General features: G+C 39.5%; 1 protein-coding gene across 1 annotated transcript in view; it reads left to right on the top strand.

The window, feature by feature from the left end:
* cubn (cubilin (intrinsic factor-cobalamin receptor)) overlaps positions 1-17,917 on the top strand; it is a 244,366-nt gene that overhangs the window by 95,483 nt on the left and 130,966 nt on the right. Inside the window, exons 19-25 of the mRNA XM_084340702.1 lie at positions 459-634; positions 2,561-2,726; positions 6,065-6,290; positions 8,644-8,774; positions 10,021-10,210; positions 11,053-11,213; positions 14,442-14,623. Coding sequence (XP_084196828.1) covers positions 459-634; positions 2,561-2,726; positions 6,065-6,290; positions 8,644-8,774; positions 10,021-10,210; positions 11,053-11,213; positions 14,442-14,623 — 1,232 coding nt within the window. The remainder of the gene's footprint in view (positions 1-458; positions 635-2,560; positions 2,727-6,064; positions 6,291-8,643; positions 8,775-10,020; positions 10,211-11,052; positions 11,214-14,441; positions 14,624-17,917) is intronic.

Here is a 17,917-nt window from a genome sequence, read left to right as displayed (position 1 = left end):
ATTTCTTTTTAAATTGTCCAAAAGTGTCATAGGAGAGCACTGCTATATCAGTGGACTGTTTTATAAAACCTGGTGCCAACATTACCCACAATGCAACTTTGCCACTGGATGACATCGCTGGAGGCAATTTATTAGATTACATGCAGCTTCCTCTGGAGCCAAAAAATGCTTTCTACATTTTTTTTCACATCCACACTTACACTCACTCCCCAATACTTGTAAACAAACTTAGATGTGTACAATTGTTGGACCTCAAGGTTCTTGATTTTTTTTCCTGCATACATTTTGAAACACAGTGCAAAGAACATTAGTTAGGGGTTTCAGAAAACATTCTCATAACCAAGAGTGGCTATTCAGTAGTATATTCAGTCTTCAGTGTTTTTAGACAAAATAGTAATGTTTGACATGATCCATTCATATAATAGTCACTGACTAACCATTAACCCTCCCTCTTCCAGCTTGCGGAGGAGCTTTCTCTGGGACTGGGCAGCTACGCTCTCCCTATCATCCTAATGCCTATCCCCACAACAAGGACTGCGAGTGGGTCATTAACCAGTCAGAGGGCTATGTGGTCACCCTCAACTTCCTGTCATTTGATGTTGAAGGAGGCTCCTGCCGTTATGACTTTGTTGAGGTAATGAAACCAATTAATAAGATAAAACGGCAAATACTACTTTTCCGCAAATTCCATATAGAATAGTAGAAACACAGTTTTTTTTTCTTGTTCTTCTTCCTGTTCTTCTTGCTTCTTGCTCTTCTTTCTTCTTTTTCCCTTTTATTGGTGGATGGTGACACTGGATAATGTATGTATCATAAACCTGGATACAAGGGCAACGCTCAGTTATGCTTCCAATTTGCGGCATTGTATCACAAAATCTGTCTCACAAAGCTCTTGTTTGAACACCATTATAAGAAAGGAGTCTGTAAAACTGTTGAGAGGAGACAAAGGTCAATTATGACTCTTATTTTTGATGCACGAAGGTTTAATATTTATAAAACCTTCCTCGAGCTGAGAGACACGATTTTAAGATCTGTGATGTTATCACAATGTCAAGTCTATGGGCAGAGCACAAACTGGTGGGAGGGGCCAGTCGGAGAAACACTACTGCGCATATTCCGTGATGATGATGCATTATCATCGATCCTACTGATCTTCTCTGAGATTTTCGGTGTGATTGTTTAATCCAGCCCTCAATGGGCTGATGATTTTGGCTTCCATTGACTGTTGTCACATCAGGGGCACTTCCTCTGGATAAAATTGTAAAATGTAAGCCTACCAATATTTTTTCTCATGCTACTATAGCCAGATAAAGTATCGAACCACCTGTTAAAATGCATCAGAATACATGATATAACAAATATCACTTATATATGAATACACAAAAATTCTCAGGGAGAACCCCCGAAATCTCAGACAAAATTCTGCCACCCACATTTAAATAATTCCTATGCCCATGCAGGATGTAAAGCATGTGCCAGGTGAGAAATTTTCATTGGACTGAATGGGGGGCATTTTTGTGTTTACTATCTAGTTAGATTTTAAATCTATGCACAGGGTAGGGTCCACAGAAAGGAATTGGCCCAAGTTGAACCTGAAACAACAACAGGGTGGCATGTGGCTGACACTTGATTATCACATTTCAATGAAAATAAATTGGATATATTATTTGAAATATTTGAGAAAATAGGCCTCTTTTGGTTTTGCTTATAGATCTGTAGCACAAGAAAGTTGCATAAATCTAGAGAACTGCACTTTAGGCTGACTGGAGATGTGATTGCTTAGCTTAGATAAAAAACTGATTGACCTCCATAGTGTATTACCACAAATCTGAAAACATCATTATGATGAGCAAGGTGGTTCATAATTTACATCTGTCAATTAAACCCACATTAACAATTTTTTTTGGCCTCTTGAGGATGGCAGAAACAAGCTGTAAAGATGACACTGAAATGGTCATGGCGAAAATAAAGAGTAACACATGAGAGTCAAAACTCAGTGCTAAAATAATTTTCATTTTATTAAGCAGCAATAATCCACTGGTATTTCCCTCCCCAATCCTCCCAGTACCTGCAGTAATGTTTTTGTTTTTTGACTCATCAGGTCCCGGGACACCGGGCTCCATGTCAGCAATGAAATTCAACATCATAAAGTCACCCTCAAGATCACTGTTTATTCAATTATGGCACTACTGTACACAGCTAAAACAGCCATAATTCAAGTAGGATACAAAGTGCTGTAGTCAATGCAGAGCTGACTGCAGGATGACACAGAAAAAGTGGTTCACAATGATCAGTATTTCATGATTATAAGGCTATAACTAATCATAATAATCTTTCAGGACAATGACTACTGAAGAGTCAATTGAAGTGGGAGTAAATGCTGATTATAAACATTCACACTGAAGAGAAAAAACAGATGTTAGCGGGTGTTAAATGTAATAAGGATAATACTTTATTCTCTATGTGCGGTGGATGTATATTTTTTTGGTAGATAGATTTACGAAAGAAGTGGGGGGACAGTGGATCAGTTGTCATAATACATGTTTCCTCCATCTTCCAGGTAAGGGATGGCTCCACATCTAGCTCTCCTCTGCTGGGGACATTTTGTGGTGCTGCAATTCCCCCCAGGGTTCAGTCCACTCAGAGATCTATGTACGTCCACTTCAAGACTGACTCCTCTGTCAGCAACCATGGCTTTGAAGCAGCCTATGGCTCTGCCTTGGAGGGTGAGAGAAGTGCAAATAATTTAGTGTCATTATTATCATTATTAGCAAAGATTCACTCAAGACTCTGACTCTGAAAACATCTCTATATTTATGTTAAAATAGACCCTTTCACAAAGTTAACCATGTGTTAGAATGACTAACCTCTAATGGTAATTTTTTCCAAAAGTCACCAAGTTATGACATTACAAAACATGATTGGTCAGTTGTATTTATTGTCCTGGAGCAACATTATTTTTGATGTCCCAGGAACAACACCAACACAGCGATATCAGATTGCGTGCTGTTGTGCACACCTTTTATCGTTTGTCTTTTGAAATTGTTTAATGGGGGGAAAGGGGGAACACTTCCAGTGAAAGATCGAGTAGCTGTGTGTGCAGTAGCCTGTGCTCAAGATAATCCTTTTTAGTATGTTTAATCACCCTAAGGTAGTGGATTATCAGTATTCATGTAGCTTACGTTTTGGGGCTCCCATCTGGGTGTTAATGGGGCCGAAAACAAGGTCTGGTAAAGGTAATCAGACAGAGAAAAAAACTGACTAGAGTTTTCAACGAGGCTGCACCTGACAAGAAGCATATGGCTGCAAAGCAAACCAACTGTTGGGCAACAGTGCAGCGGTATCCCAACCTTCACTATCTTGATACTAGTAGCTATAGAAAATCAGGGTATGGAGATGAGGAAGTTAATCCAAGATACCAGGTGCTCCATATAACTTTCCGCTTGGCCTTGGCTTTATCAAGGCTGTTGGAAGTGGACAGAGCCCGACACATTTTTAAACCCCGACTACAGGAGAGTGACCCCGGACAATTATTGCTAAAGTTCACAGGGACCAGGACAGGGAGCTGATTCTGTTACTGAGTCAAGAGAGAACAACCTTGTGTTATAACAGTGCCAGGATGTCTGTATTACTGGATTACACATCAAAGGTGATGAATCAGCAACAAGCCTTCAGTAATATCATCAAGACACTTCTTGAGGACAGAACAGTCTCAACTTCTCTGCCAAGCTGCACTTGGAAAATAATACCACATTTAATTGACCAGAGGATGCCAAGCAGTTTGCTGGAGCAAGGTCTGACGTTGGCTAATGTCAGCTATTTATGCACTATCACAGCTTAGGTTAGCTAACGTCAACTAAATTGGTAACTTCAGCGTTATTATGGATTATGTTCTCTCGGCCACTCCCGGTCTTCTGCTGCCCCTGTCGGGATTACTCATCCTCTGCTCCAACATTGTGCTGTTGGAGCTGCAGTGTCAGGGCTTGTTAGGTAGAGGTGAAGGCTGACTGGCGCTGGGCCACTCTGCCTCTACTCTACCAATCGGCCTGTTGGCTCTACCCAACAAGCCCAGAGAAGCTGCAGCTGCAGCTGCGACAGCCACAGTGTCTGTGTATTTACCAGGGCAACGATGGCTGACAGTCTGCTACATCAGCTCCACAGCTGGCTGCTTGTTTTGAACAGCCGTAAGAAAAACACAAGCACAGCCCACATACACTAGACAGCCACTGAACATGTCTGAAAACTGAAGACTTTGGGTGCTAGGGAGTTTCAGGTGAACTCATGAAAGCCATTGGTCTGTGGTCAGTGTGATTGTGGGACCACAGACAGTGCAATTTATTTAGTCTCGTGTGAGTCAAAGTCCTCATAAATGTATGTATATTAAGTCTGTTTCTTTCTGCTGTTGTTTATCACATAGAACGTTAGCTATGTTAGCTAACATCAGCTAATGTGTGAAGGCGAGGTATCGCAGGTCCTTCCTTCCTGCTGCTGTCAGACTCTACAATCAACACTGCTTCCAGTAGACCTCACTGTGCACTGTGCAATAAAAACTGTACACATAACTCATTTCTCTTTTTGGTTTGCACTAACTGGACAATTTTCATACTCATATTTATTATTTATTAATAACAATACACTGCCCACAATGTTTATAATTACACTGTTTATATTTGTACATATTATGTATATACATTTCTATTTCTGCTCTAGTTCTTCTTCTTACCTTTTTTATTATATTGTTTATTTTTTACTATTATTATCGCTTATTGTTACATTGAACTGTCCTTTGGCTGCTGTGATGCACAAATTTCCCCGTTTGCGGGACTAATAAAGGAATTTCTGGTTCTGATTCTAATGTTAGCTGACATAAGCTAATGTCAGAACTTGTTCCAGCAGACCGCCAGACCAGAATAATGTGAGCTTAACATTGAAATTAAATCCAGCACGGTTCAATACGAAAAAACAACAACAGAGAGAAACAGACTTATCATACCTGCAGTTTGAAAGTTTCAGGTGAAGTTGTTGAAACTGTGCGCTAGATGAGTGCTCATGTTGGAACTGTGTCAACTCTAACCCCAAAAGTCAGCCAGAGGAGTTTCCTCATTAGTATGCTGATATGCAAATCACACTCTCCTTGCCCCTCCTATCAGACCCCTCCTCTCGAAGCTCAAACAGTGACAGAAAGTTGACACTGAAAATCAGTGACACTGAAAAAATACTGATATCATAAAAAATCCTGTCACTGAAAAAAGACAGACATTAAGAAAAAAACTGACACTGGAAAAACATCAAAATATAATTTTAATGTCTGTTTTATTTTTTCAATGCAAGTTTTTTCAGTGCCAGCGTTTCTTTTGTTAGTTGTTAGTTGCATAGGCATGAATCCAGGAAAGTGCTGAATGCAAGCTCTCCTGTGAACAGTTTTCTCCTTTACCTTTACTTTCTTTGTAATGTTACATCACTTCAAAGTTGGAAATAAACTGAATATGAAATATGTTAAGTATATTAACATTTTTATTGTAATTATTATTGATTGACTAATATTATTATCATTGTAATTTTGACCTTCTTTGAGTGTCCTGTAGTTGGCATTTTGTTGATCAACATAATTCTAAATACCGATAGCAACCTTAGCAGTCCACTACCCTGTATGTGACATGATGTGATTCCTTTCACTGAATTTATTGCAAACAGTTTGATGAAAATGGCAACTAAGTTGTTGTTGCCAATATGCAGAATTTGTATATACTGTCTAAACTAGTGTGCAGTTTAGGGACTGGCTCTCATATTAGATGGAAACTATATAATTTGTAGTAAATGGGCTGAAACACGCAAATACACTGTCATAACCTTTTTTATTCCTCAGGGCTCTGTTGTGGCTCTTGCTATTAATGTTGTTTATTTAAACTGAAACCTGCCTGATATCTTTCAGAAATGGTGCCTGCTGCTTCTAAAAAAACAACTCCAGATTTTGTTTTATATTCTTTTAAATGAGCGTCTTAAAAAGCTACTTTCAAACTTTTTAAAAGTCTACCTTAAAGTTGTCCTTTTGTTCCTGTACCAGGCTGTGGTGACACTCTGACCAGTCCATCAGGCACCATCACAAGCCCTGGCCACCCCACCAGCTACCCCCATGGTGCCAACTGTACGTGGTATATCAGCATTCCCCCAGGCAACCTAGTTCGGCTGTCGTTTGACTCCTTCAACCTGGAGTACCATGTTAACTGTAATTTTGATTACATTGAGGTGTACGACAATGGCACTGTGCACACTGGAACCAAGATTGGCAGGTAAATGAAACATTGACACATACCAACACGTTCTCACACTCAACTCGTGAAATACAGCAGCTTGGTCAGTGGGCATCAGCGCCATAATATTACACACTAAATATGCCACGATTTGGCATTGCGACGAAAACACAGGTTTTCCCATTCATTTTAATTGTCCATTTTGGCTGTGGTTATGCATGCCAAAAAAGTTGAGACAGGGTCAACTTTTAGAGAAACGCAGCCCGATGTCACGTTGCAGTGGCCAATCGCATAAGCTGGCGATCAGACTATGACTGAAGCCACAGTGGAGTGTAAATTAATGTTCTGTGTGTAATACATTTACATTTAGGGCATTTAGCAGATGCTTTTGTCCAAAGCGACTTACGGTAATTCATCCATACATTCGTACACTGATGGCGGTGGCTGCCATGCAAGGTGCCGACCAGCACATCAGGAGCAGTTTGGGGTTCAGTATCTTTTTCAGACAAAGGAAATTTGTCTCTACCCCTGAGTCACAGCCGCGATTCACACATATTCACTCTGTTTGGCTATGTGCACCAGTTTCAAACACATTTGTGGATGTTGACGATCACTGTAGGACCGGCATGTTTAACCTACTGTGGCAGAGGCATGACCAGAGATCATAAGCAGAGTAGAACGGGTCAGTAGCAGGATGTGTTACTTAGCATGGATAAATACTACAGAAGGAACACAACAGACATTTCTCTGTTAAAGTGTTAAGTTTAACTTTCACTTCGGTTAGGTCTTAGTTTGACCCTAGTTTAAAACATACAGTGTTGATTTTATTGTTATTTTTAATCCGTCGATGAGGACAAACAATCACTAGTAGGACCAGCATGCTAGTAGCAGAACAACATAAAAGCTTTGTCTGTCGGCAAACTGATCAGCGGGGGTTCCCAACACATCACACACGGACCCTGGAGTGACACTCCACACCAACCTGTGGTGTTTTGCCACACCACCGTCTGCTTGCTATGCGTGTGTAGCATACGCGTCTACAGGCAACATAAAATATGGCAGGACATCTCCGCAGGCATCATAAAGAAGTATGCAAATCTTTCATGGGCGCAACCCACATACTCAGCTCTGCTGCTCATCCCACAAATGCTTGTTCCTTACAAATGTGGCACCATTTAAAAAGGAAATAAACAGGCTTTCCAACGGTATAAGATTTATCGCCAAGAAGCATTGTTACAACAGAGAAATAATCTTGTTGTGAACTTGAATGACATCTGATGTGAAACATGCACACTGCAGTTACAAAAAAGAGTCACTAGATGGCAGGTACCCTAGTCTACCGACTTCTCTTCCTTTGTTGAGTTATTTTCCACATCACTTATGACACCATGTAGGACCATCTTTTTGAAATAAGAATTAAAAAATGTAATGAGTTATCATGGCATAAAACCAATGATCCAAGACGATACTAGTCTAAAAATGGCATAGCCATCTGTGCTAAACGAAAAAACAAATAAAAGATCGAGAATTTAATCGAATCGTGACCTTAAAATCGAATCATGGATTTGGAGAATCAGGACACCCCTACTCCCTACCTCTCTAGTGTCAGTGTAGCACATAAAGGGCTCTGTGGTCATGCTGGCCCTAATACGCTATACGCTACATTCTCTTAGAATTTAAAAATAAAGCTTGTTGACAAACAGATCACACATTATGACATACTATGACTTTTGGACTGTTACTGACATTGTTAAATGGTCGAAGTTTGGTTAGGTTTAGGCACCAAACTACTTGGTTAGATTAGAAAAACATTATACTTGGGGTTAAAATAACTACTGTTGTATGTACAGTAAATGTGTATAGTATGTAGAGGATACTGTATGTATATGTACAGTCAAAACTATAATTTGTCAGTCTATAGTATGTTCTACTAATATTCCCTGATCCAGCTCCACTAATACTAGACTAACCCTTCTATTTCTATTTAAAAATTTTAAGAATGTTTTTGCTAAAGCAACACGCTTGTTAATTCTAGCTTGTTATCACGATTATCGTGCACTTGACACTGACAGAGTTCCTGTTTAAATCTGCATTTTAATCTGCTTTTAATGCTAAGCCTCCAATGTCTTTTCATTCTTTTTTTTTCAACCTTCAACAAAATAAAATCTATATGTAAAGAAGACTACAACCTGAAAGCATGAAAGACCAAAAATATAGCATAGTCCTCTTAGCCACTGGAGTGCACTGAATCAAGCTCTTGTGGCAGGCCATGGCAGACTTTTTAACTTAGTGTATACATATACATAAAATCTGTTATGAACATTTTGCAGATAATTGCTTTCTATATGTTGTCCTTTGTGATTAAAAAGATTTGGGTGCTTTGTGTGTGCAGGTTCTGTGGGCGTGCAGTGCCTCCATCCATCACCAGTACAGACAACCTACTGACTCTGCTGTTTGTGTCTGACTCAAGTATAGTCACTGAGGGATTCTCTGCCAGCTATGTGTCCATCAATGCCACCACAGGTACAGAGTGTATTGTCTAGGCCGTCTTTTTTTCTGTCTTTAGTAAATATATTTGAGACTATTGATAAATTAGCTTTGAACAACAAGCCTACAATGCACAACCTTAGGTTCCACTAAAATATTTAGCTATAGAAAAGATTCCATGAAAACTGAATGACTTAGGTTACTTGCCACAACAGTCACTGATCTGTGGGAGAGTGTTTAAATGATGTAACCTACTGCATTATTAAACTCCCTAGCCTTGTGTCTTGACACCTAGTCTTGGGCTATATAAATAATATTGATTTGATTTGATTCAACCCACAAATCAACCTTACAAGACCAAACAACAGTAATGTGGTAACAGGTAGTGTATTTGATAACTTATATGAGGAAAAACATACTGACGTAATATGTTGAAAAGTCGCTGTCACCCTGTCTGTCCTACCGACTCTTCATCACACTTCTGCATCTGTCCCGCGCAGCGAGAGCCAGGCAGCTCCTGCTATTTACTGGCAGTTATTATGTGATGTGACTTCAAGCAAAAAACATATCTTTATCGCTTTCCATGATGCATGGTGGGTCAGAATCTCAACCACAACATAATATCACAGGTATCACATATGGTTATGAACAGTTTGCTCAGACAATTTTAGATTTACGGGAAGAAACGGGGTGGAAACACGCGAGCAAAAAATAAAGGATCTCAACGTTATGTGTACCGCCACGCCTCTTTTGGTTCTGCAACACTGGCATGCTATATAAAATGACACACTGAGGCGAAGTTATGCCAACACTGCTTGGTTCAGTATAAAAAAACAAAGGCGGTGTAGAGCCTTGTGGTGCTAATCTCTGTCTAAAAACGGTTAGTGTTGCTTTAGACTTAATTGGCATGACCTAATGATGTCAATATATATAATTATGTTTAAGTTGATTTCGCTACCAGATTTGAACTCCAGAATCCAGAGTACTCATCTGATCCATAGAGAAAAACTTTATTTCATGTACATCCTTTTACTATTTCATTACGAGAACCATCTTTTTAAGCCACAGAAAGCACCAGTCCACAATGTGATATATGTAATGTATAAGTGTGTAAAAGTAATCCAGTATATGTTTTTTTGTGAAGTAAAAGAGGTTTTCTGGGACAGCAAAAATGTAAATCAAGAAGTAACCTCCAGTATATACAATGTACATTTTTATTTGGACAATATGAAAACGTAGTAATCAGATTTTAAGGTTCTGCCAAAATATTTGTCTCTCACAGACTGTGGTGAGACCTTCACCTCCCCCACAGGGTCCTTCAGTTCACCCAACTACCCTGACTACTATCCCAACAATAGAGACTGTGTCTTCAAGATCACTGTACAGATCAACATGCAGATTATGCTGAACTTCACCAGCTTTGAGTTGGAGGGCTCCTCTCCTTCTTGCAACTTGGACTTTGTGGAGATCAGGTAAGGAAAGAAGGTGTTAGAGTTGGGCTGACTTTGAAGAAGCAGAAAATTGCTGTATGGTTTCACTTGTCCCATCAGTCTGTTGAGTTGATACAGAAAAATGGAATGCCTTGCTTCTTCTGTGTGCAGGCGCTTAAGATTAAGCAAAAAAGCAAGGTATGTATAGTGTTCCTATATCAGAGCATATCACATGCTGTAACATAGTGCACATAGCTATGTGACCATGTGCATCAGAGCATCAACTCCAATTTTAAGTGTTTATATATTTTTACGATTTCACGATTTTATATCTGAAAGTTGAATTTTTTCCTATTCCAAGAAGATAATGCTGACTTTAATTTATAGTTTATAAGCTTGTCTCACATTGAGGGCAGTTTCCACTGAAAGAGAAAAGAAAAATGGAAAGGTTTTAAATTTAAAAAATGTAAATGTGTCTTAACCACTAGGCTACCAAACACCCAAAGTGGTATCCTCTTTAAGCTGCCTGTAGACAGAAGACACATAAAAGAATAGAAAACACGTTTATTGTGTTTCCCCTATTCATCCAGACATGTTTAACCTTCTGCTTTTGTTTTTTTCTCACTGCAACGTCTACAGCAAGTTGTTGCACCTTACTTATCTCCCTATTGTTTATGAGATCACACGGGGCATCTCATACAAGCTCAGCTTCAGTCTGCAGAGCTAATGTACAAAGCCATGCCCCACAAGTGGTGTTCAAAATGCACTAAATTCAGCACTGTATTTCTTTGGCTCCTCCTTGGGATGAACCCGTTCTTGAGATTTGCAAAGGACATACATCCAGTGAATCCTCTGACATTTTAAACTTCAACTGTCTTTTGCAGGGATGGTGGCTATGAGACATCCCCCTTGATCGGTAAGTTCTGTGCCAATCAGAGGCCTCCAGTCTTGGTATCCCATAGCAACCGTCTTTGGGTGCGATTCCGCTCTGATGCCACTGTCACACGTCTTGGATTCACTGCCCACTGGGATGGCACACAGACTGGTAAGTGGTTACATTTTTTGAAATGTTAGAGTTTGTTCATTTAGCCAGGTTTAGCAAAGAAGGAGCACAGTGTTGAATTGTGAACAGGACTTTGAGAGACCTTGGATTGTATACTTATCTACTTCTGGAAGTATAGAAGAGTAGAAAACCCCTGCATTTCCCACTATTTCAACATACATACAATGTCTTTTTTCATATTCTTTTCAAGTTTATACATCTCAGTCATCTAAAATGCATGTTTCAAGCTCTCATGTCACATTTTCACTGTTAGATATCAAAGACCCTTGCAAAGCAACACTGTACATAAAACAAGCACAGCAGAAATGTCAGATGGGTCAGACCACAGTGTTTGTAATTACGGCTGAAAATTACAACAGAAAAAAAACAAAAATAAAACTAAATTCTGAATCTCAATTTTCGTAAATCAACTGCCAGTTGTCTACCAATAAGTGACTGATACTGGGATGTCCCAGTGATTTGGTCTATACTCTCAAATGTTACAACATGGAAATTACCTATTTGCTATATAACATAAAAGCCACTAGTCCTGGATACCCCTATGGTATATAAAACATGATAAAGTGCGTGCCCTGTGGGGTGCCCTTCTAGTGGAAAAACGTGGTGAAGGGCCCTTTGGAAAAGGTGATAACATGGTGAAACACTGCTGCAGCCCATTACAGAAGAGGGGTTCAAAAGCAAGATTGAATATAAATGTATAAATCCCTTTTTTAATCCTAAATGTTTATAAAACAAGCTCTGTACTCTCCATGACTCCACAGGGCTCTGCAGTGCAAGCTTTCCACTTAAATAAGATGTGTGCGAAGTGTAATTGTAATGAGGGGCATATGTGCAAATAGAAAATTCAGCCCAAGCAGCCACTACTTTTTTCACACAACAACAATCGGAGAAGAAGAACCAATGATGTCTGTTGATGAAAGTGTACTTGTAAGTGTGTAGGGTTCTCCAGGCACCACAGATGAACGGACAAAAACACCCCTTAAACTCTGAGCTTGAGTCTTCAGTTAGACAAAAAATGTGTTTGGGTCAAACTGATTATTGTTTACCAACTCACAAGCTGAACTGACTACAATGACTACAACAGGGTGTCTACAGATATAAATAAGTTAAATTTAAGATTTTTTAAGACCTTTTTAATGCCACTTTATAATAAATATTTCTTACATCATATTTTTTAATCTAATTCATTACAAGCTTTGTGATTAATTAATTGTGATTAATCGCGCATACCAATATTTTCCGTAAGCACTTATAAATAAAAAGATGAGTGAATCAATCAATAAATGGACATTCCTAACTTTAAAAGTGATTTTTTAAGCTTGTAGTACTCTGATGGGACAAAAATTCCTTGCTGCATAAGTTCCACAGTTGTCACAGTTCCATCTGGGTGTTTTTTGTTTTGTACATTTGCTTTGATATTTTTGGCGGTGGTGAGTGGTTTGCAGCGCTGTGCTTCCCCCCCCCAAACACACACAGTCCTTCAGCTCACAGCTGAGTCTCTGTGTGAGAGAGAGCGGACAGGCTGTGCGTCTGCATGGAAGTCCGCTTCTCCATTCAAATCCAGCTTGAACGACTTGGTTTAGGCAAGCAGGTGTTTGCCAACGGGCTGCTCGTTGAGGGGCAGCAGGCCCTTCAGACATTCAGCCTGTCCAGTCTTTCTCGCCCAGAGACTCCGGCAGCAAAGAGAGGCTCCGGAGGAAGAGTTTAATCCAAGAAGATCAGCAGCCAACCGGTCAGGAGGGACTGCAACAGAAGAATGCAGTGTATTCAACAGGGAAACTACAGGTCACAATCCCCGCTGTTTGCACTCAAATTTTGTCTGCACCACCGCTAAAACACTGGAAAATACGATGCTCCCAGCTAGCTATAGTTTGACCTGCATAATGCCTCAATTTTTTTTGACTATGTGATGCATACCACCAGAAAAACATTATTCTTCTTCGGTCTGTTGGACTGGAGAAATGTTAGTGGTAGTGTGACCAAAAATATGTAAGACTCATTAAATCATAATTTTAGACAATGTAATACTTTTTAAGGCCTTTTTTATTAGAAATAACGACATTTTAAGACTTTTAAAGGACCCACGGCCACCCTGTTCAATGGAGCACATCTTGTCATGCTGTTACCATACTTATCTCTCTCTCCACAGCACCTGTAACTAGTGCTGACAAACTAGTTACAATCACTGGCTAGCTACTCAGCACCATTGGAAGAACTGTTACGTAACGTAACTGGTCCATCCATCCCCTCAGTCACAAATGACTTGCCAGCAGGAAATCGCAAACTTGTTGCACTTATTAAACCAATATAGCACTGAAAATCCATAGTGAAGTCAGCAAGAGGAGAGCTAGATAGCTCCGTTAGCTGTTAGCCACCTATTAACAGCTATGGAGCTAATAGCTTACAGCAGGGCTAACGTTAAAAAGACTGCAGGACAGAGAGGGTCTGAGGTTTGGAGGTAAAAGTAGCCTACATTGAGTTTGGAGTTAGACCATTTATATAATTTTACCTTGTTAGATAAAGTTGAAGTTTAAACCACTTGGAATAGCAACTTCATTACTTAATAATAAATCTCTTACTTGACTCATTATTTTATATAGACTCAGTCAGGTTTTTTATGAAGATGCCAAGTTACAAACAGGTGACGTTTAGAAACATGAAACTTTATGTTTTCCTTAAATCCATCACCCTTCTGCAGGCTAGTACTGCCATCACAAAACATAATTTAGGTTGCAGGTAGCATAGTAACATCTGATTTGATGTTACGGAATTCAAATAAGATTGACTCACTTTTTGGGCCTCAAGTGGCCATTTGAGGAACTGCAGTTATATTTATACCTGTTGGCTTCATTTTTGAGCTCTGGAGGTTGCCACTTCTTTAAATGCTTTTTTTGCAAGCATATTTTCAATAAATTTGTCAAATCAAAACAGAATCACTTGTGTTCTCAGTTGGACTTTACAGAATAAACATACATGTTTTCATGGATACATTGTTTTGTATAAAGTTACAACAATCATGCACCACCTCTATACCACTTTAGTCTTGCAAGTCAGTTTGGTTTGTTGCATTCAGTTGTGTCATTTGGCAACATCTACCAATTATAATATGATGCCTTCTCAAATGCCTAAGATGCCTTATTTATTCTTATAGTCAGACACACACACACACAAAATGCACCAGCCCATGTGATTTTATTTCTTTTCTCCAAGGTTGTGGAGGTACGTTGACTACTGCATCTGGGTCATTTTCCTCTCCTAACTACCCGCTACCCTACCACCCTAATGCTGAGTGCTACTGGACCATCAGAACCAGCCAGGGCAGCCAGCTCCTCCTCTCTTTCTCTGATTTTCATCTGGAGTCCAGCTCTGCCTGCTCTTATGATTACCTGGCCGTAAGTACATGTACCACAACATGTGGCTATGTTATGCTGTAGTTTAACGATGATTAGTTTCATGGCTGAACATTTGACTTTACCAAATACAATCTTGAGGTACAAGAGACATTTAGAGATCACTGGGATACAGAGCTGCCAAGTCTCACGCATTGACCATGAGGGTCATGCAACTGAGCATCTTCTCACGGTCACACGCTAATCCTCCAATGTCACACGGTAAGAATCATAAATTGCCCCTTATTTTTTTCCCCTCTAATATATTTCCTCACCTGCTGCTTGCCGTACTTAGGGCCCTAATCTGCCTCTGATTGGCTTACCCAGATATTAATCCCAACCAATCATCAGTCCCCATGCCTAAATCTAACCAACCCAACGAAAGGCAACGAGTACCAACCAATCAGAGGCAAGGTCAGGTCATGCCATCACATCTCAGGAGGAGAAAACCAACTTTAACCGACAGGCTGCAAACATTCAACAAAGATTGTGATCTGAATAATGAGAGTCTTTCAACTGAAGCGGAAGGTCAAACAGTAGGTAACCATCTCGTTTTGATATGAATTATGTTATTTTTCTAGATTAATAAAATACATTCTTAAATAGTCAATTCAGTTCAATAGACAATTTACAGACCATGGGAAATGATATCGATCCGGATATTAATTTCTTCTGTAACATAAATCATAATATCTGCTACTACACAGAGGAACAGTATATCAAACCATTAAGACAGATAACAGATTATCAATACTTCAACAACATCAAGGAATACTGAAGTCAGTTTACACAAACAACCCTGATAGTGGAAGAAACTTTGAATTAGACGGATATGAATTCAGTTATATATATATAGAAAAAATACGAGTGGAGGAGGTGTGGCTATGAATGTAGACAAAAACCTGAATTATATAGTGTTAGAATGAATGACAACTGTGTTGGACAACTTATAGAGAGTAAAACAATTGAAATCTGCATAGAGAAAAACAAAACTATAATAATTAGTTGTATATACAGGGCACTAGGATCTAGTATTGAATCTTTCAGGGACTGGATGGAGGAAATGTTTTCAGAAATAAGTCGAAAAGTACTTTTCATCTGTGGGGATTTCAATATTGATCTGTTGAATCCAAATAAACAAAAAATGACTTAAGTATTCATCAACACAATGTACAGTATGAGCCTATTTCCAAAATTTACCAGACCCAGTAGAGTAACATCCCACTGTGCCACTTTAATAGATAGCATATTCACTAATGACATAGACAACCATACAATGAGCAGACTATAAATTAATGATATCAGTGACCATCAGTTTTTTTCAGTCTATGACATTAAATACAAAAAACTCACAGACAAATGAGGACAAATGTATCAATGAACACACTAAAAGACTATTTACTGCCACAAAATTGGGAAATATTATATTAGGAAAAGGATATTGACAGTGCATATGAAACATTCTTAAGAATATTCAGATCATTATATGATTCAAATTGTCCCATAAAACAATATAGCAGAAAACATAAATATAGAGATTATCCATGGACAAACAAGGGGATTACAAATCCAAAGAAAAATACACTATACAAAGATTTCATAAGAGAGAGAACTAAAAAAGCAGATAAATACAAAAAATATGAGAATAAGTTAACTAATATTATAAAGAGAAGTAGGAAGGACTACTACACTAAAATATTAGATAATAATAAAAAAATGTTAAAGGAATATGGGATATATAAAAAAGTATTATTAGAAATGGTTCTAAACACATAAGTTATCCTCAGTATTTTAGTTATAATGATGATGAATATTATAATATGGAAAAGTAGTAAAAACTTCAAACACACAATGGTGAAATATGTCTGTAGAGTAGCAGGTATATTATTATAAATTAGGGTTGCAACGGTAAACAAAATTCTAGGTTCGGTATGTTCCTTGATTCAGTACAGTGGGAAAAAAGTGACAAATATCCAATATTTACAATTGCCTGTGATAACAGAAAGGATAACAAAAGCAAGCAAATACATAATTGCAGAATATAAAGAGGTTATGTATCTAATTTATTGTAAAGTCACAGTAAACAGTAATGTTTTAAGCCCTGATATAAATGAGACACACAGTGACATTTTTAGGAGACCTCGTATTCAGGAAGCCTGTTCCAGTGGAGAGCATAGAAACGGAAAGTGATTGTGAATCAATTTCACCTACTTTGGAGCAAATGAAAGTGACAACAAGTGCAATAGAGTGGCAAAAGCAAGACAACCCCCGAAAAGGGAATGGTTTTGCATGTGTTGGCCCCAGACAAATGCTCTCTCCTTATCCTTCCTGATGATTCTCCTCTAGTTTGGTCTTCTGCTAGTGTCCTTGTCACTACTGGTAGAATGAGGCGGTCCCTGCAGCCCAATCAGGTTGCACAGGTAGTCCAGCTCCTCCAGGATGGCACATCCATATGTGTGGTCGCAAGAAGGTTTGCTGTGTCTCCCAGCACAGTCTCAAGAGCATGGAGGAGATACCAAGAGACCGCTTGTTACAGGAGGAAATCTGGACAGGGCCGTGAAAAGTCATCAACCCAGCAGCAGGACCGGTATCTGCTTCTTTTTGCAAGGCGTAACAGGAGGAGCACTGCCAGAGCCCCACCAAATGACCTCCAGCAGGCTGCTGGCGTGCATGTTTCTGACCAAACTATCAGAAACAGACTCCATGAGAGTGGCATGAGGACCCAACGTCCTCTAGTGGGACCTGTGTTCATAGCCCAGCACTGTGCAGCTCAATTGGCATTTGTGAGAGAACAACATAATTGGCAGGTCCACCACTGGTGCCCTGTTCTCTTCACAGATGAGAGCAGGTTCACACTGAGTACATGTAATGAAAGAGTCTGGAGATGCCGTGGTGAACGTTATGCTGCCTGTGACATCATTTACCATGACCAGTTTGGCGGTGGGTCAGTAATGGTCTGGTGAGCCATATCCTTGGAGGGTCACACAGACCTCCATGTCATAGCCAATGGTACCCTGACTGCTGTTAAGTACCTAGATGAAATCCTCAGAGCGACTGTCAGACCTTACACTGGTGCAGTGGGCCTTGGGTTCTTCCTGGTGCAGGACAATGCCTGGCCTCATGTGGAGTGTGTAGGCTTGGCTCCTGGATGAAGGCATTGATGCCACTGATTGGCCCTCTCGTTCCCCTGACGTAAATCCAATAGAGCACCTAAGGGGCGTTATGTATCCATGCATCCAACGCCTCCAAGTACTGCCACTGAGGAGCCACCTCTAGGAGCTCACTGATGCCTTGATA

Source organism: Pagrus pagrus (assembly GCF_965226575.1).
Source record: "Pagrus pagrus genome assembly, chromosome: 20".
NCBI classification, from domain to species: domain Eukaryota; kingdom Metazoa; phylum Chordata; class Actinopteri; order Spariformes; family Sparidae; genus Pagrus; species Pagrus pagrus.
This window is presented reverse-complemented; position numbering and strand designations above follow the sequence as displayed.